Raw genomic sequence first — 24,432 nt, 5'->3', positions numbered from 1 at the left:
ATGTGCTTGGGTGTGTTTGTTCTTTCCCTCTCTGCTCTCATTTCATTTATAATCGGCCCCTCGCCTGGCCAAACCCGTGCCTCCGTGCACTAGTTTTTGAGGCTTGGATTTGCAGTGCAAGGGTCAGTTGCTAAAGCGATAAGTGCTGGGGCTGACGCAGCTGCCTGAAGTATGTCCCGTCTGACCCGGAAGCCCTGCCTTCTTATCCCTGATCTGTTGGGGGCAGGCTATGGCTACTCAGTAGGGGGAGAAATACACTCTGCATGTGCTCAGAGACACACTTGCCATAACAAAAATCATGCTGAACCCTGGCAGCATTGACAGCAGCGTTGGGGCTGAGCTGAGAGGTCTTGGGGCTCTGTTCTGGTAAACTCTGGCTCAGATCAAGTGGCCTCCTCCCCAAACCTGAACGCTGGTGTATCTCTGCCCTCCTCCTCCTCCTCATTTTAACTTCAGAATTGTCCCGATGACTTGCTTGCTGGTGGGGAACCTGGCACTCAGAGAGGGGATTTTCAGTGGATGCTGAGAAGAGGGAGCATCAGCAGTGGGTGTTTCCAGCATCTTTTAATGCTGCCGCCAGCTGCCTCTGTGAGGAGGCAGATCTGAGGCGATGGGGGCGGACAGGAGGCAGAGAGCCTCGGCAGCGCTCTCTCTCAGCTCTCTCTCGTTAATTTTCTCCATCACAGCCTTCAGCAGCAGCTACTGGTGTGAGGGGACCAGGAAAGTCGCCAAGCCCTTTTGCAGTGAGCTCAGGGGTGGGACCCACTGCATCCGCTTCAACAGCTCAGGTGCCAATGACAGCAACGTGGTGCAGTACATCTGGGAGACAGGCGACGACAAGTTCGTCGACCGAAAGTTCCATGCCGGCATCTGGTACTCCTGTGAGGAGATTATCAATGGAGGAGGTGAGTGGCATTCCCTCAAACAGCTCCCCCTGTCCCTCTTTTCTTTGGGACAGTGAATTTATTCATTGTTTATTTTATTTATTAGTAAATTTATATCCCCACTTCTTTTTTTCCTTCAAGGAACCCAAGGTGGCTTACATAATCCTCCTCCTGTTCTCAATTTTATCCTCACAACAACCCTGTGGGGTAGGTTTAAGCTGAGAGTCAGTGACTAGCTTCATGGCCGAATGGGGACTTGAACCTGTATCTCCCCAGTCCTAGTCCAACACTCTAACCACTACACTATACTGGCTCTTAGTAAATGACAGTAAATACTTGCTATGTATAAGTGGTTTGTGTTGGTATGTAAGTGGGTCTGTTGGGTCAGAGGCTATTTTCACTCTGTTATTGTTGTGTTTTTAATTGTTTTTAATTGTGCCTAAAGTATTTGTTTTATTATTGTTTTTATCAAGTTTTATTAGTGATTGTAAGCCGCCTTGAGTGCCATTCTTGGTAGAAAGGTGAAGTACAAGTCAAACAAACACATGGGGCTGGGATGGAGGGATGGGGACGCCGAGAAACTCATGTGGTAATCCAAAGGGTAGAATGTTGGACTTATAGTTGAGAAACCTACTTTTACATCCCCGCTGTGCCACAGACCTGTGTTGCGACTGTTGGCTAGTTACCGATAGCCAAATGTTTCCAATCACTTACATCCCTGGGTGCTTGTGAGCTGATTCTAAAGGACTATTTAGTATCTAAAGTACTTTTTAGAGATACTAATTCCAAAGTACTATTCACTTTAGGAAGTAATCATACTTGTCAAAGGCTTCTTCACATGTTATAAGGAAGGACACATTCAGTTGTGGTATAGCATCCCTTGATGTGATATTCCTAAAGGGTATGTTGGTAGTTACGTCACATTCCTATCTACAGCTCACTTACCAAAATCTCCTTACTGTTCTAATAGGTTTGGGGAAATTACTATAACTGTTTATCACACATTGTGCAGGTCCATATAGGAAGGGATACCACAGAATACAACAGAGTTTACCTTTTGAATTCATGGTAAGGTGAACAATATCTTATGTGCACAAGAAATAGTCTGTCAGAATTCATGTATCATCTCTTTTGTGCCTTTTTATTAAAACAAGTGGAAATAGGTTTTAAAAAGAGGAATTAATAATTGTTAACTTTGGATGTAATCCTAACACACTCACACACACACACACACAATCAGAAGTAATTAGTGATACAGATCTGGAACAAGTGGTTTAAGGATTGTGGCCTGTGGCAAAAGGCCGCTTTAAAAATATGACATCGACAGAGGTGGAGAGAAAATCATATTCTATTTTATTTACTCAGAAATGTTTCTGAGAGTGAGTGTTCTAGTGCATCAGTTCTAGTGCAACAGCAAGAAATTAGTGTAATTGCCTTTTAGTTGCACTAGTAAATCAAAAGCTTTTAAGAGAGAGCGAAGATTTGATATTACTCTTAGTTTTTAACTATTTTCTGTGTAATATAAAGGCAGATCTAAATAAAGCTGCCTTGATGAAAAATGTTTTAGTTTTGGCTAGGCATGTGGAATCTTTAGACTCCACCTATCTAAGAATATTAACAGAATATTTTACCTGAGTTGGCAGTTTAGTGTGGTTAAGGGACAAATTAAATGTTACAAGCAAAATACAAGATTTCTAACCCCGTGTTTTCCCCCAAATGCAGTGGGCAGGACGGCATTTGCAGGGGAAGCTTTGCAAGTGTGTGTGTGTGTGTGTGTGGGGGGGTATTTAAGCCAATTTTCCCCTGCAAAAGTAGCTGCCAGTTGTTTTTAATATTTTTTCCTGAACAAGTCGTAAACCTTGGGGGGAAATGTCCAGGGGGATCATATGCACATGAAAACCAGTGGATGTGGGAGCTGATCTCCCCTGAAAGTGGCTATCTGTTCCCTTCCCCCACAATCATTCATATTAACTTGATAAATGCATGTTTGGGGATATGCCTGTGCTGAAATAACAGGTCATTCTGGCCCATGAGTGTAGGCTGAGGGCTAGGAAGTCCTTCGTTCAGATCATGTCTCAGCCACAAACTCATTGGGTGGCCTTTTGGAAGCCATGATCACTGAACATCCTCCCCGCAGATGCAATCAGGAGATAATAAAACTGACCCATCTTCCAGGGTTGTTGTTCTAAGATTCCTGAGATAATATCGGTGAAGCACTTTGAGCACTTGAAAATGTGCTATATGAATGCTATGCCTTACCTGTGTGCAGGAGAAGGTGGATCACTGATTCTCTCCTCCCCACAGAAGATTATTTACAGGAAGTCCATGTTGTCATTTTGATAGTAAAGCTAATGTCTTCCGATCCCATCCCAGTTGCAGTTGGGTAATTTTAAGCACCAGACTTAATGATCTTCCTGATCGGCTGCTTCCAGATGAGGTGCAATTGATTGTGCAATTGCCCTGCCTAATTTATGGAATTTTAGTGGTTTCTATACATCATCATCTTAAATGTGTAACCCTCCTGTGTTTTCCCCCTGCTTTGTCCATCTTTTTTTCTTACAGAAAAAAACCCTTTAAGGAGGAAAACCTGGAATAGCTGGTGCAATGTCCTTTGATTGGTAACCCTAGGAACCCCCCATCTGGAAGCATCTCAAAAACACTTTGCACAACCGAAAAGGGCTACAGGAATGATTAGTAATGGCCATTATCTAGTGGTCCCAGGAAAGCCTTAGTGGAGCAAGAGGAGATGATGAAGAGGAGGGATTTAACAGTGAGAGAACTGGCTGGACAAAAGACAAAGGGGCCCAATTGCCCAAGCTAGAAATGGGAGGGGGACACAAAGATGGTAAACAAAGCAAGAAAGGGAGTAAGGGAAGCTGAGAGACAGACAGACAGACTTAGGCAGGGCTGGCTCTTGGTTTCTGTGGGACCAGGGAAGAGACCTGCAGTGGGATGAGCCAGGGAGCAGGCATGGGAATTGCTGAGGAGCCTGCCAGGGCTCAGAGCCCATGATCTTCATTATTAGGACCATGGAGATCTCAGCAGCCAGGGTGGGCTCAGATCGGGACTTAGGCTCCACCAATCTCCACAGCAATGCCCATTGGTTGGCTGCACTCTACAGGTCCCACAACAAGGGCAGAGTGGCAGGGACTTTCAGAGTCCTACGACCTAAGAGCCCTTATAGTTAGTTACTAAGCCTTAGGAGAGGCATTTCAACATTTTAGGGTGGTGGTGGGAATTGCACAAAAGCTTAGAAACCACCAAACGATTGGTGGCTGGTGAAAAGGGGGTGGGGCCAGGGAAAGCAGGCAGGGCCATCTGGGGAACTCTGGAGGGTTGGTCTGGAATCCCAGGTGGGTTGGATTTGGCCCAGGGGCCTGAGGTTCCCCACTCCTGCCCTAGGACAAGAGAACTTCCTTTGGATCACCAAAATGGATCGTCCCCAGAATTCCTGCAAGCTGTAAAGGAGGACTTCATTTCCCTCCTGGCTGCTGGACAAGTTCGCAAGCTGCGGCTGTGTTGTGTCAGTGTTCCTGCCCTCCCTCTTTCTCCGCCACTCCTAGCCACATGAATAAAGGTGGACGATGCATTGCTGCTCTTGCTATTCCAGCTGTACCCTCCTCCTCTGCTCCATACTAATGGCCAGCCTAAAGAGGAACCAGTCCAGCTGCTGGCTGCTGAAACTGGGTAGGCCTAAGCTTGTGCAGTAGCTGGCCTGTGGACCAGCTTCTCTCCCACGCAGTTATGTATGCAAACAAACAAGTTACAGTGACAATTTTGAGGAACTGGGTTGGTTGGTCTGACAGTGCATGGATCCCAACAGCGGCCCAGCTTTGCTGACCATTGACGCTGGGCCTGTTTTCAACCAGGAGGGCGAACTCATATTTAAGCACTCAGGAATTCCAGACAACATTCTGCTTCTGCAAGCAGTCATGCTGGTGGGGAGCTGGGCAGCTACAATCCCGAGATGTTAACTGTGCTGATCGGTCACCAAAATATATGAGCTGCATCAGCATGGGAAGCATGGGAACTGTGGTGCAAGACCAGCAAATGTGGCTCAGAATTAGGGTGGCTATTCATGCACTGCCCAAAAAGAGGACAATGATTTGTATAAAATTTGCATATGCTAATTTCTATTAGTAGATGCAAATTTAGAAATAATTATAATTTAAATAGAAATACAGTACATCTCACCATGGTCTGGAAGACTGTGACCAGGTGACCTGTGTGCCCACCCATTCATTCTGCTGCCCAGGTGCTAACTGGTGATGGGCAACAGTTCATATGCATCATTATCTTTAAACTGGAATGAGACAGGATAGCCTTTCAAATACAGGACGGTCCTCTGGCAGCCCTTCAAATAAAGGATGGTCCTGTGTAAAGAGGACACATAGCCACCCTGCAAAACAGGTACTCCTTCAAGGAAAGGCTTTCTGTTTTGCTCCTGGGATTGCAGCTAGGGCGTGTTTGTATGTACGTATGCAGTACCATCAGTACAGAGGATGCTTCCCAAAGTGATGTAAATCAGATCCTGCCCCAAGGAGCTTACAATCTAAATATTGACTGTGGGGGTGACCAAAGGAAATGCATGTATTCATACACGCATGCACACAATTGGCAGGGTTAAAAATGTTCAAACTGTGTTGCACAAATGATAAATCATGTGGTTCTGTGCCCACACCGTTCCATTTCAAGCAGCCACCCACAGAGTAACTGCACAGGCGAATTGGGCCAGCACCGCAGCATGATCATACATGACATCAGGAGAAATGTCCAATGAAAAAAATACTGTGATAAACAGGGAGAATATGATTGGAACATGGATGACAAGGCAGTGAGCCCTAGACACAGAAGGGGAAAGAAGAGTTTAGAAATGTTGAAGAAAGCACAGTGAGACTTGGCAACAGCCTGGCTTTGAAGCTAGAAGAAAAGACAGGGATCTAAGATAACCCCAAGATTTCTGGAAAGAAGCAGAAGTAATTCACAGAGAGAGAGAATGGGGGGAGGGGGGGCTGAAGGGGTTTAGGGTGGCAATAAGACATCTAGGAGAGAACGGCACAGAGGAAAACTAGAAATTTGAGCTTGGAAGAAGATGAAGGGTTAGTCATAAAAATTTACATTTTGGAGTCATCAGAAGTAGAATCTAATATAAGTAAGCCTTCCTGAACCTGGTGCCTTCCAGGTATGTTGGACTACAATACCCATTACCCCCAGCCAGTAGGGCTATTGGCCATGTTGGCTGGGGATGATGGAAGATGTAGCACAACACATCTGGAGTGCACCAGGTTGGGGAAGGCTGGTATAAGCATTTGTAAGAGCATCCAAAGTGCATAAGAAAACCCAGGACTTAGTCCTGGGGAAAGCTCTACCAATATTGCCATGTGTTTGCCCATTTCATTTTGTTTCAGAAGGTTGTGTTTCTAGTCTAATTTGTGTTATGCTTCCGAAAATGGGGATATGATCAGTTAGAGGAAAAAGCTGAAAGTTGCTGGACTCTCTGACTCTCGGGGACATTTTCTATGAGATGACATTTTGTATTGACATCCAAGTACAAGCGCTGTGACAGATGTGAAGTGCACATATGGGCATTTTGTGTGTGATTGTGTCTTGCTTATCCTTTTAAAGATACACATGACCAGTGACGATGAAGGATTGTAGCCGTGCCCTTGTGTACTTTAAAGGGACAAGTGGTGAAAATAAGAAGGTACACTTCATAGTTGACACCGCATGCTTGCATTTCTATTCTGATCAAATTGATCAAATATCAGTTCCAAAACATCAAGTATGAAACAGCTTTAGCTCCATTTTATATTAGATTTATGAAGATGGGCAGATATTCTTTGAATTTCTTCCCTTCGGGTTTGCATTCCAAATAACACTGGAATATTTTTTTCTCAGTGCCTCTGGCTTCCTTTACCATCTGCCTGCAACTCGCTGCTCGTGGGAGGCTGTGTTCCTATAAGTGTTTGGAAGGCGGGAGGCTAAGATGGCTGATGAGACATTTGAGTTTTCTTCAACTATAATTTTTGTGCATTTTACATACTTTATAGGTGAGAAATGTAGAAGTTTTATCAGCCTGACACCCCCAGCAGATCGAGGTAATTATATACTGTCACTATTTCAAGTTTCTGCCCTTTCTATATGGCTGTTTGGTGTTCTGAATCATGGGGAAAGCAATGCTAACACCCCCGCCCTGAGGAAACTCTAGTTTCCATGGGACACCAAGTTGGAGAAGGCTGCAAGTCTGTCCCAAGTCAGGTGTTCATCTTGACAGCTTGACAGAAGCCTCTCAGGTAAGCCTTAGCTACAGGGAAGCAACGGTGGGGCCTAGTTGCTCTCTCCAGCCTTCCTCAAGTTAGCACTCAAGTCAGGTAGGAGACTGACTTGCTTATTAAGTACCGCTGAAACCCCAATCCAAATACCAAATATTCCATGTACAGCCCTACCAAACTTATAATGCAGCTGCAGCTACAGTGGGGCAAGACCAGCTTTTGTCCATTACAGCCCTTATGCATGTCTATTGGATTGGGGCGCAAGGATTCAGTTACTTTGAAAATCCAGTTCTGTTGGCTTCCAACAATATGATGAGGTTTGTGACCCTCTATGTGTGCGTCCCTTCTCGTGCGCCTTTATAAAGGCAGCTTGACACACAGAAATTTAGCAAGTGAAGCTTTCCTGCTATGGAGATATGCAGTAGGATAAGCTTCACCAGCTAAAGGTGCAATCCTATACAGGTTTAGGCAGAAAAAAGTCCTCCAACTCCCAACATTCCCTAGCTAGCATGGCTGGCAGTGGAATGCTGGGTATTGTAAGACCTTTTTCTGTCTAAACATGCATAGGAGTGTGCCCTAAATCATCATTCCCGCTATTTCCAATTTTCAGGAGGAGGGTTGTTGTTGTTCAGTCGTTCAGTCGTGTCCGACTCTTCGTGACCCCATGGACCATAGCACGCCAGGAGGAGGGTGCTGTTGCCTAATTAGCCAAAACAGCACCACCCATGCACAAGAGGGAGACCAGTAAACCATGAGGGGAAACCCAAGCTTTGCAAAAGTACCCCCCCCAAAAACCCCTAGCATGGAAAAAACTCTCAAATGAGTTAATCCCCCCCAAGCTAAAACATGACTGCACATGCATGCAGCACATGCCTGAATCACCCAGGTCCATTGGCCCCCCAAACCCCAAACCCATTGGCACCTGGGCTCACGCAGCCAGCTTCCAAAAGTCAGGTTCCAGGCTGAGTGTGATTCAAGAAGGAGGAAGTGGGAACAGAGGAAGCCTAGGGGAAGAGGGGGGATGACGCTGAAGCTGCAGATAGGGTTGGCTGTCAGCTGGCCTGATCCACGCCTTTCATACTCTCCTTGCTCAGGTGGGAGGCTGCCCAGTGCTCATCTGCCTCTCGCCTGAGGAGTGGGACACCTCTGAATGTACGGATTGGGTTGACTGATAGCTGGCCTGATCCGTGCCCTCAGAGCTCCCCCTTCTCAGGTGGTGAGGCTTTCCCTCTCTAGGCAGCCTCCCCCTCTGAGAAGGAGGAGCTTTGAAGGCTCCCATAATACATCATCAATGTTTTGTTGCAGGACCCCACTTGTTCCCCCTATTTCTGATGTTCAAGAAGTGATTGTTGTTGTGTGTATATAGCCAAAATAGGACAACCCGTGCACAAGAGAGAGGCATCTACAGGGGGAACTTCAGGTTTTGCAAAAGTATAAAAAATCTTTAGGAAAATACAGGTGGGGGGGGAGGGGAGGGGACATCTCAGCAATGGTTGAGCTTGCTCAGTGGGCAGGGAATGGTGACTGACTGATGGAGTGGCAAAAAAATGGAATGGAGTGGCTGCAAACTTGAACAGGAGTGCTCCATGCTGTAACATTTTGTTGCAGGTCCCACTTATTTCTGTGTATTGGACTGCTGGTAAAAGCATTGAAGCCAGGGCAGGGGGGGGAAGAAGTGCCCTACACAGAAATTGACCTTCTCCTGCTCCACCTGTGAACATTCAGTTACTAGCTCCTCTTAAAAGCGGCCAAAACCACAAAGGCCATGTGTGTGTCTGTCTGTGTTTGTAGGTGTGTTTAGATTAACGGATGCAAAATGGTCTTGGAGCATCTAGGCATCTCAGTGCTACTGACCCTTGTTGTTCCAGGGGTTCTGTGGTTGTCTATTGCAGCGGAGCTCCTCTACATCGCTTTACTCCTGATGGGCATCATTCTCATGTTGATTGAAATCTGCCATTCCATCAGTATCCTGGATGGGCTGAAGCTCAATGCGTTTGCTGCGATATTCACTGTTCTAGCAGGTATAGCTTGGCAATATCACCTTCGATGGTTCATGCAAGCAAAAGTAAGAAATGATCTGAATAGACAAAATGGGCCTTTTGCTGTGCAGTACCGGGACCTTTCTCTGGTATCTGTCATGCACCTGGATAGGAGACCAATGTGCAGGTTCAACTGGGGATAGGATGTGCTGAATGTGGCCTGGTCTTCATGGTATGTGATCAACATGGGAGCCACTTCTCTGGGATGACCTTCAGCTCTCTGCTATAACGGGAGGTGTTGCTTGCCCTTACTGCCTGAAATAAAGACACATACATAATAGAAGGACACAACTTTATTAACAGTCAAGGGATCCACAATGGTTGGTTAGGAATACAGGAAGCTGCCTTATACCAGGACAGGCTATCGGTGGCAGCTCTTGGCCAGAGGAGGTAGGGATGGACAAATTGGTGTCTTTCCAGTTCATGTCAGTTTCGCTTAATCTATTCCATCTAATTTCCACATCAATCTGAGATTTTTCTAAAAAAAACAAATGCACAAAAATTTGCATTTACTTTTATACACAATTTCCCATAATGCACACATTTTCTTTGCAATTTTCCCTAACGTTATGCACTTTTGTACACAATTTTCCCCAATATACACATTTTTGTGCGCAATTTTTCACCCTAGAACCGCACTGCAAATTTCAAGAGAAATGCGCAGTCCAGAGGATAACTGTGTTCTGATCTGCATATTAGTCTGGGAAGTGCACATGTTAGCTCAGTTCACTTAAAGATGAAGACCAAACAAAATTCTCCCCATCACCTGCTGACTGCTCCTTTTAACTGGAGATGCCAGGGATTGAACCTGGGGGGCCTTCTGCGTGATGCAGAGCATATGCCCCAGCACTGAGCTACATCCCCTCCCCTGAGGGACCACTTCGCCAAGCCAGAGTTGTACTGGTGGCCGAAGGCTGTCCCTCTCTGGCTGGCAGGTGCAGGTTACCTGCATCTAAGGTGAGAGCTGGGAAACGTGGGCAACTCCCCAGTGTCTCAAAATGACAGACCATTTCTGTTGTAAGCCTCCATTTTGTTGTAAGTTGCCTTGAGTCTTTTTTGAGAAAGGAATCTAAGAAATAATAACAACAACAACAATAATAATAATTTTTTAAAAAAACATAATTTCTTAAACTGGCCCTTAGGGTCATTGAGGCCCCCAGTGCCCAATGTGGTTCCCTTCCCAGGTTCTCTCAAACTGGTAAGAAGTCTATTTTATTTATTTATTTATTTAGTCCTGATGTACCTCTTAATGTAATAACATCTCTAAACGGTTTACATAGAATTGGTTCAGTAAGTTCCCCATCACCACTACGTTCTCTGGAGGTGCTCAGCAGTGTTTCCTGCACTTCTCCTCCCCATGACCTGCACTCAGCCTGCCACCTGTGGCCTTCATAGTGATTGCAGTAACCAAAAAGCCAAATTACAGCAAACCTTGCAATAAAACAACTAAACCATAAACAACCCCCCCCCCCAACCTGGAGCCAAAAAGATCCTACTCGGACCCGTGGTGACTGCTGTCCCTTCCTCTACAGAAAGTGTAGGGTGGGATGCTGCTGCTTCCCCTCCAGCAGAGGCAGAGGGGCTTTACATTCACCCCTGAGCTCTGTCAGCACATTAGCTGGCCTGTGCACTTGCTGCTGCCCACCTTCCAAGCCTCGTGCCAGTTCGGACAGGGGTGGAGGCAAAGCTGCTTCCACCCACAAGCTTGAGGCTGGGGCTGGGAGGCAACATTTCGCAAATAAACTCCTGGTCGCATTTAAACGATTGGTGGCTCCAGGAGCCTTCGCTGTTTATATGGAAACTCTCTATGTCTGTGTGAGAAGCGGTGCCCCACATTTCAGCAGGGGAGTGGGACGTGGCTGCAGTGAGGATCAGGGGATAGGCCAGCCTTCCACAACTTGATGCCCTCAAGATGTGTTGGAGTACAACTCCCAGCAGCCCCCAGCTAGCATTGCTGGGAGTTGTAGTCTAACACATCTGGGGGCACGTGGTTGGGGAAGGTTGGCATAAACAGGAGCTCAGTAGTAGAACACAGGCTTTATAGGTAGAAGATCCTAGATTCAGTCCCTGGCATCTCCAGCTAAAACAATCAGGTAGCAGGTGAGACCCTGGGAAGCAACTGCCCAGGAGAGTAGGCAGTACTAGGCTCCATGGACGAATAGTTTGACCTGGTAGACAACAGCTTCCTATGTCAAATGTGTGCAATACCTCCAAGGGTGCCAGTTCCTGAAAAATGCCCCATGCAGAAGTGCCTTCAGACATGCATTCTGCCCTGGTCCACTCCTAAAGATGCCCTTTAGTTTGTGCAACTGCCTCAAGCCAAAGACATCCAGGTGGATGGATTCATTGTGTGCCCCTCACCTCCCTTTGTATGAGAGAGCTGTTGTCTTTCTTACCTAGTCAGGGATGGAGCATCAAGTACTAAGTCTTTTCAGGCAGACAAGCTTAAGGCGAAGCCTACCAGTCAGTCATTACAAATCTATAACCAGTGCATGGCCACCAATTTCCGTTGGTATTGAACAGGTAAGGTGACTGCCTTTTAGATGTTCTTTCAACTTTTCCTGGGAACTTTACAAGCCTTGGGATAAATGCGAGCCTGAATTAGGAAGGTAACAATGTATTATCTCTGTGATTTCAGGTCTCCTGGGAATGGTGGCTCACATGATGTATACAACTGTATTTCAAATGACTGTCAATCTTGGTCCAGAGGATTGGCGCCCACAGACCTGGGATTATGGCTGGTCTTACTGGTAGGTGTTTTTTTTTTGGGGGGGGGGGAAGCATAACAATAAAAGGATGATGATATCCCCTGCCTGAAACCTTGGAGAGCCACTTCCAGTCAGTGTGGATAATATTGGGTTAGATGGACCAAGGATATGACTCAATATAAGGCAGCTTCCTGTGATACTACTAGTACTTAAAGAGGTAAACAAGTTATGTGCAGGTGTGTGTCTGTGTATATGTGTGTCTGTGTTCTGCCATTTATTCATGTTTTTTTCTTCTTTGACAGTCTTGCATGGGGCTCCTTCGCCTGCTGTATGGCTTCCTCTGTGACCACAATGAACAGGTACACAAAAACTATTCTGGAGTTTAAGTATAAACAGAAAAAACTGGAGAGAAGTTTAAAAGTGAAATCCAAGTCCTCCAATCCAGAAAAAGCCTGGAAGATGTACGTTGACACTATCCACCACAGCACAGCTGAGGAATTCATGCATCACCTGTCGGACATTCATAGTCCAGCCAGTCCTACATCATTTGCAGAATTGAATAATATCCCCATGGCACATTGTGAACAATATTGCTAAACATGTGCCATAGGGTTGTTGAGGCAGGAGATAGCCTATGGTTACTTGATGCATTCTTTTTTATGTACAGGATTGCTGTTCAAATTGTAAAAAATACTGAACTGATGACTTACAAAGAGAAAGCCAAGAAGAAAAGCCTTCTTCTCTTTCATTTCCCCTTTCATTTTGCTTCTGTCCTGGTGGAGGGCAACACACAGCCAAAATGAAGCACTAAAGTACCATTGATTGGGGGGCGGGGGGGGGGACTGACAGTGCAATCCTATCCATGTCTACTCAGAACAGGTGAGTGACTATAGGAGTGCAGCTTCAAGCACATGCTTAACTTATAGCTCTCCCACTGAAATCAATAGGATTTAAAACAGCACTTCACTTTGGTTGGATTCATGCCCTTACACTGTAAACCTGTACCTAGTGCATTTTGAATGCATTTATTTATTAATTATTTATTAAATAATAATTAATAATACACAAAAACGGCTCTCTGTACTTTTTTTGCCTTTTTAATAAATATAGGGAAATTACATTTATGTTTGTTCCAAAGAACTTTACAATGAAGCTAAACACGGAGCTGAGCTCTACAGAGAGGGTTTGTTTGTTTGTTTGGCAAATGCTTCTGCTTTACCCATTAAGTGGTTGCTTCTTCTTTTTTTCTTTTGAGATGTCTTTAGGGGCTTAAGCTATATGAAGCTTAGACAGTCCTCTCTTGTTAGAGCTAAGTTTTATAACTCGGAAAACAGTTTCCCCTTGCAAACTTCCCTGCACTTTTTAATAATGCCCACTGAGGCACCTGCAAAAGTTCTCTTACTGTGAGGTAATTAAGAAAACTTTCATATTTTAACTTTCTGGTGTCAAGGAATCCCTTGAGTAGGTAATTATTATCTGAGAAGTGAATCTCACTAGCTGGGTTTTATACTTTTGGCTGCAGGCAAAGGTGGAGTAAACAAAGGATGTAATAATGAGGGATTTAGCAGACCAGTCCTATGGATTGCTTTCCTATAGTGCAGTAGGTTGTGCTGTGAGTGACAGTTAAGCAGAATCCATCCCTTAGCCAGTAGGAGTAGAGTTGCCAACCTTTGCCGCAAATGCCCAAGGTCTGCTCACCACAGGATAATGTCAGTGCAGAGTTAAGCTTCTGCCCTTGGCTCCAGGCAAACACCCCTTCCATTCCATAGGGTGCTTCCAGATGAAGCTTTTGTCATGCAATCACCCTGCTTTATTCATGGAATTTTATGCGGGGTCCAGACATCATCATCTTCAACTGGTAACTCTTCCCTGTTTTCCTGCCACTTATTTATTTATTATTTATTATTGCATTTATATCCCGCCTCATAACCCAAGTGATATAACCCAAGAACCCAAGGCGGCTGACATTATCCTCCTCCTCTCCGTTGTATCCTCACAACAACAACCCTGTGAGGTAGGTTGGGCTGAGAGTCTGTGACTGGCCCAAAGTCACCCAGTGAGCTTCCATGGCCAAGTGGGGACTAGAACCTGGATCTCCCAGCTCCCAGTCCGTCACTCTCACCACTACACTACACTACACTACACTACACTACACTACACACTTCTTCCATCTTTTTCTTTCCAGAAAAACATCCATTAAGAAAGAAAAGATGGAAAAGCTAAACCATGGTGCCACTAGGAGCTCTCCATTTAGAAGCACCCATAGTGAAGCAGATTGCCTCATAGGTCAGAAATTGGGGTGCCTGAGTAAAACAAAGAGGGAGAATAGCCTGACTGCACAAGCACAAAATTAAATATCAAAAGGTCAGTACAAAAACTACTATGCAGGGCACACCACTTGGATGTTCTGACTCAGGCACCAAACTAACTTGTGCCCTTTCTGGACCTGAACCAACAAATGACCCATACAATGCCAAGTAAGACGCTACTGATGAGCTGCACATGGGAAAGGGGCTGATATAATAACGCTTAGCATGTATATAGAACTTAGAAAGTGTTATGTAGTCCACATACAGTAATCTCAGTAGTCTTCACAACAGGCATTTCAGGTAGGCTGGTATTATTGTCCCCCTATTGTCACTTAGTCGGTGCAACAGCTGTGGATATGGGATCATTGGTTCTTGGCAGAAAATTATAAAATTAGAAAGGAGCAAAAGGCAACTTAGTGAAATACCTTGTTATGCAGGACTGTGCATCTATCTAACCTCCCATAAAGCAACTCACCCAATCAGAATTTGGTATGGGAGAAGAAAAGAGAAGATTTGCTGCAGAAAATTGGTTAGGGCACATAGCTGGGTTCAGGGAATGCTGGGAAATGGATAGCAAGCTAATAACAGAGCAAGCCAATGCATGTTTACTCAGAAGTAAATTCCTCTGTATTCAGTGAGCCTTACTCTCACATAAGTGTGCATAGGATTGCATCCTTAAGCATACTGACTTCTTAGAAGCAATGATGATGCTATCACACCAGAATATGTTGGTATTCATGTCAAAAGAGAGCGTGCATGCATAATTGCTAGTTCTGTTTCAACATGTACAGTAGGGGTATTGAACTTCTTTCTGCCCCAGGGCTGGATGCCATTTCAGAGAAGCTCTCAGAGGCCATATTCCAGTGATGGGTGGGGCCTTCTTTCTTACATTCAATTCCTTGGTTCTTAGATTCATGGGGAAGTCTTAGGGAAGTGCCAGTATTCTCCCTACCTGAATTTGTCACTTAAATTCATGATTCCAATTTACCTGGATTTTTCACCCCTAGATTGATACTGACAAGGAATTCACAATTAATCTGGAACAACTTTGCAGAACATGGAAAGAGTTGGCCCAGAGCAATCCTCCATAGTTTCCTGTTCCTTCCATTTCCCCCTCGCTGTTAGTGATGTACTTGGGCAGTTGGGCACTCTTGCACATTGTTTTGGAATATTAGAAATCTGCTTTTGTGCATAATAATATTCAGTACCTGCAGGGTTTTTTTAGCTTGTTATGAGTGAATGGGCTACATTGTATTGGCTTATGTGCAGTGTAGTTTGCTTCTGGAATCCTTTTAAATCTCATGATAGGATTGTATGGCCTGATTCTGAATAAGAAAACCAGTTTTTAAAAGCATCAGTCATATTCCATTAGTGGAAATCTGTCATTCCTATAAGCTCTGTTCTGCTCCCAGAAGCATTTCAATTCTCACCATTTAGGAATTTCTTTTCTTTCTTTTTTTTGTTTAACTGGAGAAAAGTGGTGGGTTTTTGCTCACAGCATAAAGGTCACCTGACTCATTTACTATGTGTAGAAGGTGGCAGTTTTGCAGAAACCTCACAGCAAAGTGAAATGTGAAATTAGATGTTAGCTGGGGCAGGAGACAGCTTGTAACTGAAGCCTGGGTGTTCTTTCCTCCAAAGAGATGGACCTGCACTGTGGCAGATCCCACAGCCTATTGTTATTTTGCCAAGTAGCCCCCAGTGAGGCATAGAACCATCTTTGCTCACATAAAAAGTGGCAATGATCTGGTGGTAGCTGCAAGAATTCAACTACAAAATGTAAACAGTGGATGCAGGGTGAGGAAATGCAGTCTGGCCAAAAGAGGTACAGTTGGTGGGAACATAAGAAAAATGGCTCCTCCTCCCACACTTTTCCCAAACTAATGTAAGCCAAGAATATATGGCAGGGATCTTTGTCTCGAAGGTTGTGGATAAAGAGAGCCTCATAACCACCCTAGCAGGCAATTAAAGAGAGGGATTCCACAGCAGGAGCAACGTGAAAGTTGGTTAGCTGCGAAGGAGGGCCTCAACTGCAGACCAAGGTCCTGGCAACCCCAGGGCCTTAAAGGGAGGGTTTTTTAAAAAATATTTCATTTGTAAGAATGTTTCTAGACCACCTTTCATCCCAAACCAGGGCCCCCAAGGCCGTTTACAATAATATGAAATACCAATAACAACCATTAAGATAATTTAAACAGCAAAATGCCATTAGGACCAGAACTTTAAAACCAATGAGAGCAGAGCAATTGAACCTTCAACCAACAAAAACCATTAAAAGCCAAGCCAAATAGAAATGCTTTTACTCCCTGTCATGCCTGCTCTTCGGAGGATAACCTGGAGCCCCCCGCCCCTGCAAACATTGTGGAGTAGCTGCCTGTGGTGGGAGACCTTGGGGAAGACCCCGGGCTTTGGGGGAGACAGCCATTGACCGTTCCCCCTGAAGTTGTAGTTAGCCACCTCTTGGACTCAGAGCAGCCCCCTAGCCCCAGGGAGCACAGCCACAGGCTCAGCTGGCTGCCAAATGCAAAAGTACCTGCCTGAGGCATAAGGACTCCTCATGAGTACAGGTATGCTTGTGAGTAAGGCTGTGTTTGTGAGGAGCCCATTCCTCAGGTGGCACTGCAGCTGTGCTCTGGGTGGGGCAATCAAGGCTCAGGCGTAAAAGCCTAGGTGCCAAGTGCTGGCATGATGCCTGTGCCCCAGCTCCTGGGTGCTTGTAGTGTGTTTCCCTGATAGCCTAGCTCTTCATCTGTTGACCTTGCCTTTGGAATGGATCCTGATTAATTCCCTGGAGCTTTGTCTGTCCTTGTATCGTGGCAAGTAGGCCACTGCACATCTAAAAACAAACATTTCTTTCAGGATGGAGCTCCACAGTCAGGTTGCTGCTACAGAAAAGACCCTGTCTTATGTTTCTACCAACTGTACCTCTTTTGGTGGTGGCATAAGTAGCAGGGGGGTCTCAAAAGATGACTGCAACCTACAGGGAGGCTCATACGAGGAGGTGACCTTTCAGATATCCTGGACCCAAACCATTTCTTTATTTAGAGACATCTACATTCAAGATGCTTCACAAAGAACAGGAATGACAGGTCCATCTTACAATCTAAACTAGAGGGAAACAGCAAGAGAGGGGCACTGAGGCATGGTTAAGCAGGAGAAGAATATTTATATTCACTTGCAGTTCGTATTCCCTGCCCTTTCTCGAAAACAAGAGCACAGAGCCCCCAAAATATGACAGGGAGGTGTACGTTTAGTGTGACTGCCACAGGTGCTCCCAAAACTGGGAGCAGTTTTGAAACTGTTTTAATGGTTTTTTAAAAACAAACAAACCTGTAAGTACATGAAAGGCTTTTTGTTGTTGTTCTTTTGAAAGAAAGTTTGACTACTGAGATGATCCATACATATACCTTAAAAAGAAAATAAGCGCAAAGCTACTTTGCTTTCACAGCAATTTCCCACACTTTAAGAATGCTTTACTTCCTTCCTTCTCTTAGGACAGGGATGGGGAACACGGAGCCCTCCAGATGTTGTTGGATTGCACCTCCCATCATCCCTCGCCATTGGCCATGCTGGCTAGAGCTGATGGAAGTTGCAGCTTGACAATATCTGGAGAGCCACAGGTACCCCACCCCTGTCTTAGGAGTATGATTGCCTAGAACACTATCTGCTTCACTATCCCGTCTAGTAAATCTCATGATTCTGTCAACTGGGGAAAGCTGCTGCAATTAGGAAAACAGGGTGGACAGGCTTTTTCCCCTAAAGGAGGCTCGTCCTCACCATGGTGTTTATCCAGTTTTCAACCTGCCCAGATAAGATCCAAATTGGCAATAGTACTGGTAAGTGAAAAATCACTCTTGCTCCACAGAAGTAAGTGTTCATGGCCTTACAACCCTGGGGACCCTTCCTGTCAGCTGGCTTATCCAGCCCTCTTGCACACTCAGCGAGGAAGCCTGCATTGTTTGCAGGCTATTGGTTTCTGCCAGAGCCTGAGAAACAAAGTTGTTTACTTGAGGAAACGACTGCAAACAAGCGAACAACGTTCCCCAGGATTCAAATGGCTAGTTTTGCACAAAATAACGCACATGGAGAGACATCTAAAGGTGCTCTGATGTACTGCAGAAATAAAAATAAATCCTTGAATTAACATTTCAGCCAACAAGAACAGGTCAGAAATGCTTTTGCCAGCACTGTGTGTGGGACACTTGTACACCAATGTCCAGTTAGGGAATCGTGCTACATTCTGGCTCTAAGCAGCATGTGTGTTTGTACATGTACATATGAAAAAGATCTGGTGACCCACGAGAACAATTGTGCTTCTGTAACTGCATTGGTGTGATTGCACAAACTCCCCATATCGTGGTTGCAGAGTTAGCTCAACGCTTCCTGGACTACACTGTTGGTGCTGCTGCCCCAGTTTGGTGACTTTTCCTTCTATTTCCTAGTCCATCAAGGCAGTAGCAGAAGGAAAGAAGGAAAGGCACAGTGAGAGGAGGCTTTCGCATTCCGGTTTTAAGCATGAGCCAAAGCGACCCGTGATACCGTGGGCATTTTAGCTAAAGCCAAAGTACTGGTGGTGCCTTTTGTGTATGGCTTCCCATACGAATGATGAGTCTCTGTATATTTCAGGGGAAAGCAGTGAACTTACATGGATATGGGCTGGCAAAGTGGTCCCCTGGCATTCCTTTGCTATGAACCAAAGATGGATTACTGTGGTTACTTACAGCACATGCAGAGTGTGACAGCAGCACCGGTGCCCCTTGAATGTGAATAATATAGGTAAGGTGGAACAATTTGTTCTAGAGCAGGGGCAGGCAACTTCTGGCCCTCCAGATATTTTGGCCTAAAACTCCCATCATCCCTCACCATTGGCTATGCTGGCTGGGGCTGATGGGAGATGCAGGCCAAAACATCTGGAGGGCCAGAAGTTTCCCATGCCCATTCTAGAGAGAGGCTTTCCCACATTGCTAGCTACTCCCATGCTGCTTGTTAAAGACAGTCATGCTTTTCAATTTGATGTGCCTAGGTCAGGGTGTTGAACGTGAACTGCTTTCAGCCCGAGGGCCAAATTCTGGTTCAGAGAAGCTCTCGGGGGCTGCATTCAAATGGTAGGTGGGGCTCAAGGCCAAAGGGGCAGGGCCAAATTACCTGCATATGTTAGCTTAAAGTGTTTAGTGCCAGAAATGAAGCCTTCCTTAGGAGAGGCATTTCAACCATTTAGAAGGAGGGGGGGAGGACTGCAAAACCTGAGAAACCACCAAATGATTGACGATTGTGGGAAGGGGGTGTGGCCATCTGGGGAACCCTGGAGGGCCAGATTGGGTCCTTGGGTGGTCTGTATTTGGCCCATGGGCCTGAGGTTCAACACCCCTTACCTAGGTGGACAATGCCCATACCCTGGGTGTTAATGGCCACAAATGAGACACTGCACTATTGTGCTGTAGTTCCTTTGAATCATCCAGCATCCGATGCTGTACTAGACCGGGCACTGGCCTGATCCAGTCTGACGGAGCCAAGGCCAGGAGAAATCATTTATGTATTTATGTATTTATTTATTATTTAATTTATTAATCGCCCATCTGGCTGGTCACCCAGCCACTCTGGGCGATGTACAACATACAATAAAACAATAAAATTCTACAATAAAAACATTTTCTAAAATACCCTAACCCACCCCAAATGCCTGCCTGAACAGCCACGTTTTTAATGCACGATGGAAGCTCATTAAAGAGGGGGCATGACGGAGTTCCCTAGGGAGGGAGTTCCACAGAGTGGGGGCCACCACAGAAAAGGCCCTCTCCCTCGTCCCCACCAGTCTAGCTGTCCTGGCTGATGGGACAGAGAGAAGGCCATCCGAGGCTGATCTTGTTAAGCGACCTGTCTGGTGCTGCTGGAGGTGCTCCTTAAGATAGGCTGGGCCGGAACCATATAGGGTTTTAAAGGTCAAAACCAACACCTTGAATTTGGCCCGGAAAACAACTGGTAACCAGTGCAACTCCTTCAGCACTGGAGTGATGTGATCTCGCCGGCGGCTGCCTTTAATCAGGCGAGCCGCCGCATTCTGTACCAGCTGCAGCTTCCGAACCGTCTTCAAGGGTAATCCCACGTAGAGCGCATTACAGTAGTCTAAACGAGAGGAGACCAGGGCATGTACTACTGATGGGAGCAAACGGTTGGGAAGGAAGGGGCGCAGCCGCTGTATCAGATGGAGTTGATACAGCGCTGTCCGGCTCACAGCTGACACCTGAGCCTCCATGGACAGCTGGGAGTCCAAAATGACTGCGGACCTGGTCTTTCAAGGGTAGCCGTACCCCATTTGATGCCATAGTTTATACCAACTCTATCATGCACCCTGTCTCATCTTACTCACCTCTGAAATGGCTCATCTCGATTAGGTCCTGTCTAATTTCTCTCTAAGGCTGCAATCCAATGCCTGTTTAGACAGAAAACAGTCCTACAACTCGCACCATTCCCCAGCCAGCAGGGGAATGTTTTCTGTCTAAACATCCATAGGATTGTGCCTTAAGTAAGTGTCTAATGGTGTTAAACAGCTTCAAACTGAAAATTTGGGAATGTTCCCCCCTCCCCCAGAAGATGCAGTGTGCCATGGGAGAACCCAGTGCTAACATCTCATTGTGTGTCAGGGCCGTGTAGATATTAACCCAGGCTAGCCCAACAAACTAGGGCTCTTTAGTCTGGGCAGACAGGCCAGGTGGAATAGCACGGGTTCAGCTGAAGTCTCAGCTGAGATGACTGAGCACCATCAATCCCTGAAGATGTGTCCTTGCAGATGCAACTTGACCTTATGTATGTTTGCTTGGAAAGGTCCTGCTGAGGTTGGGGTGGGGCCGTGGGGGTTACTCCCAAGTAAGTGTGTATATGGCCTTTAGCTTTAATCCTACCTGCACTTGCTTGAAAGGCCCCATTGAAGAGGGGCTTACTTCTGAGTAAGCACAGTTAAGATCACACTGCAAGAGTCCTCATTTATACACAACGGGCTTTTATTTGAGCATTAAGAAAATTCTACATTCAGAAACCTGTGTTCTGTAATGTATGCTTTATTTCATTCATTCGTTTTAAATCTCCAAGGTAGCCTGCAAAAGGAATATGAATGAATGGGGCAAATTAAGCAAATATGTGTAGGTTTCCCTATAAACTAAGATTGTTATGGGCATAAGGGGGAAATTGAAATTGTTGCACCATTGCTCTCTACGCCTGTCTGCTTGCTCATGACTTTATGGAAACTGGCCTTTTGTAATCAACTGAAGGAAGATGTTTAACCCTAATCAGGATACTGATCTTCATTACACTATGATTCCACATACTTAGTGGGAATATTTGCCTTCCTTCGAAGTGCTTCTGCAGTGTTCAAATCAGTTATAAGTTATTTTTGATACAGCCGCTGAAGGTGAGCTACGGGCCATTTCAGGTCTGCTGTGGTCTCTTGTCAACTCATTGTGTAATCAAACTTTCGGTCCTGCAAAAGTGTCCAATCAAGGCAGCCAGCTATTTTTACAGGCTCTTCTCCAGGGCTTTTAACAGCAGCTTGAGATACAGAAATTAAGCTGGTTAAGCTTTTCATAACATGGAGACAAAGTGGTGGGGAAAACTTCAGGTGCTTTATTTTGGTGAGTCAAGCTGCTGTTTAAAGGCACAGGAGCAGGGCCAGTAAATAAAAGTTGGCAAACCATCCAACACACACCCACTGCAGAGGTTAACATGTAAAAAGGTATTTAAAAACAAACAAACAGATCAGACATTTTTAACATTTTGTTATAGGTAAGGGTGTATATTGGGCTGTTTCATGGGACAGAGTTCCATGTGGATCTCATTGTATCACAGAGGGAGAAAGAAAAGCAGGGATACACCCAGCCTCCTGCGGATGTGTAATGCCCCAACTAACCCTTTTAGAATAGGGTAGCCGTGCCACTACCAGATAATTTATTTGGGATTATTAGTAACATTATAACATAACACGATTAGTGTACATGGGTATTTTACAAAGTAACATAGCAAAAGAGAAGTCCCTGCCCAAAGGAGCTTACAAATTATATTAAGATAGGTGGGAACCAGTGCCAGCACAAGACAGTTTGCTGCCTGAAGTGGAGCCCAGATGGCGCCCCACCACCATCACTAGGTCCAGCATTTTTAAAAGTCTTGCTGCACCATTCAGACACCAATTCCTACATCCATCGATTCCCCCTCATGGTGCTACCTGGAGTGGCTCACTTCACCCTGCTGCAAGGCTGGACTGATCCTGGTGGCAACAGACAGCAGAGGGATGGAAGGAAGAGAAGGCTAAGCTGGGATGCATAAGATGGGCAACAGTGACATGAAGGTGAGCAAACACAGTAACACAAGAGCCCTGTTCAAGCCTTTGGTACCAATGGGTACCAAACATGTGCAGGGGATACTGAGAATGTTCCCAGCTAGCCATACTCCAAGGCAATGAGTAATCAGTGCAAAGTTGATCTTTGCATGTAGGACCCTCTTCAGGCTGGTACAGATGGCATATTTGCCAGTGGGGGTCTGGGGCATGCATCAGCATCTAGGGGCAAGGCTAGCTAGGTCCATTCTTGGAAGCCCCTTTGCAGTCATTGCCCACGAGTGCCAAACACATGAAGAGTCTCAAGTGAGATCTTGTTAATGGTGTGTATGACGACTGAGATGTTAATGCAGCTTCCCCCACCGTGGTGCCCTCCAGATGTTTTGGATGGCAACTCCCATCATGGCTAACCATTGGCTATGCTGGTGCTGATGGGAGTTGTAGTTAAGAACAGCTGGAGGACACCAGGTTGTGTTAGGCTAGGTTAAAGGCTGTGCACATTGAGTTGGACTTTGAGTAGGGAGTTGGAGTGCGGGGGGATCTTCACAATGGAATGAGAAGTGTGTTGGAGTATTATCTGGATTTTCATGGAATCAGCTTTGGTCTGTCAGGGACACATGAAGCAAGAAAAGCCGAGTGTCCTATACCTTAAAAATCTGCTTTTCACAGGTCATACAGCACTTGAAAGCAACATACTTCCAGGTTGGCTTGGGGGTGGGAGGAGTAGAACTGAACGTCACCTACCTGGCAGGGGCTGCTCAACCAATGAGAGAGGCTTGTCTCCCACCCCTGTCCAGGCTCCCTCTGTTATTATCCCCGACAGCATCTGAAGGCTCCCCATGAGAGCACCCCACCAGCGCAGTTTTGCCCCATTCCAGCCAACAGGGAGTTAGAGCTCCCACCACCTTTCTCCTGGGAGTAAATACAGGGATCTAGCCATTTCACTCATTGACAGTCTGCAGCCTGTGCTGCCCAGTCATAAAACCCCAACTGTGCACTTCCAGGGAGTAAATACAGTCATCTAGCTGCTTCACCCATTCTCAGTCTGTAACCTCTGTTGCTGACTCCCCCACCCCGCCCCCGTCCCCTTGAGAATCTGTAGTGTCTTTCTCTCATTGAGAAAATCAAAGCTGTGCTGTTTCAGGTACTAGCTATCTAGCAAGAGGAGGTGGGCAGGAATGGGAGCCTACAGCCCTGCAGTATCTATACAGTCATACAGTGAAAACTAAGGAATGCAGAAGCGGAAAGAGAGAGGAGGCAGCAGCAGCAGCACTAGCTGAGGGAGGCAACTCCAGCCAGCCCTTTCCCTCCATGCAGAGAAGAGCAAAGTCCCACAAGCATCAGAGAAGCACATAATCATGGCTCTCAACACAGATAGAATGAGAAATGGAGGCTAGATACTCCCACTGGTGAAAAGGAAGTACAGCACAATCCTGAAGGCATGGAAGAGTGCTCTAGTGCTTTGTTGAGTTGGAAAGGCAGGCTAGTTACTCTACTTACCTAGGTTACTGAGGGCATGGCCAGGTAAAAGACACACCCCTAGGTACACCCAATCATACCGAATTTAAAGTTGGGGGATGGGCACACAGCAGCTGAACCATGGGGGAGCCAAATTAAAGAAAAAACAATGGAGTAAATGTACTCTGCAAAAATGCGGCTTTCCTACAGGTAAACGCAGGGTGGCTGCAGGGTGGCCACGATATCATGTGCCGCAAAGGACCTCCAAACAGCCCCAATCTTCAGCAAATCACCCTGAAGACAGGCCCTTGGACTTTGAGTTGGAGTTGAGTTGGACTTTGTGTAGGGACTTTGAATAGGGAGCTGGCACCATGTGGGGCCAAGTGTTCCAGAAATCTGGTCCAAGCATTCCTGGATATGTACAGCGGTTTACTAGCTG

General features: G+C 45.8%; 1 protein-coding gene across 1 annotated transcript; it reads left to right on the top strand.

Moving 5' to 3' along the window:
• The first annotated feature begins 610 nt into the window (after positions 1-610).
• On the top strand, positions 611-12,500 carry GSG1L2 (GSG1 like 2). The gene is made up of 5 exons (XM_084832369.1): positions 611-905; positions 6,935-6,982; positions 9,025-9,177; positions 11,834-11,945; positions 12,206-12,500. The coding sequence occupies exons 1-5, from the start codon at positions 611-613 to the stop codon at positions 12,498-12,500; spliced, it is 903 nt and encodes a 300-aa protein (XP_084688495.1).
• The last annotated feature ends 11,932 nt before the right edge of the window (positions 12,501-24,432 follow it).

This window comes from Heloderma suspectum, chromosome 2, assembly GCF_057233095.1.
Source record: "Heloderma suspectum isolate Gila_16-S chromosome 2, 16-S_ref, whole genome shotgun sequence".
Lineage (NCBI taxonomy): Eukaryota > Metazoa > Chordata > Lepidosauria > Squamata > Helodermatidae > Heloderma > Heloderma suspectum.
The sequence above is the reverse complement of the archived record's forward strand: the minus strand, read 5'-3'. Positions and strand labels throughout refer to the sequence as shown.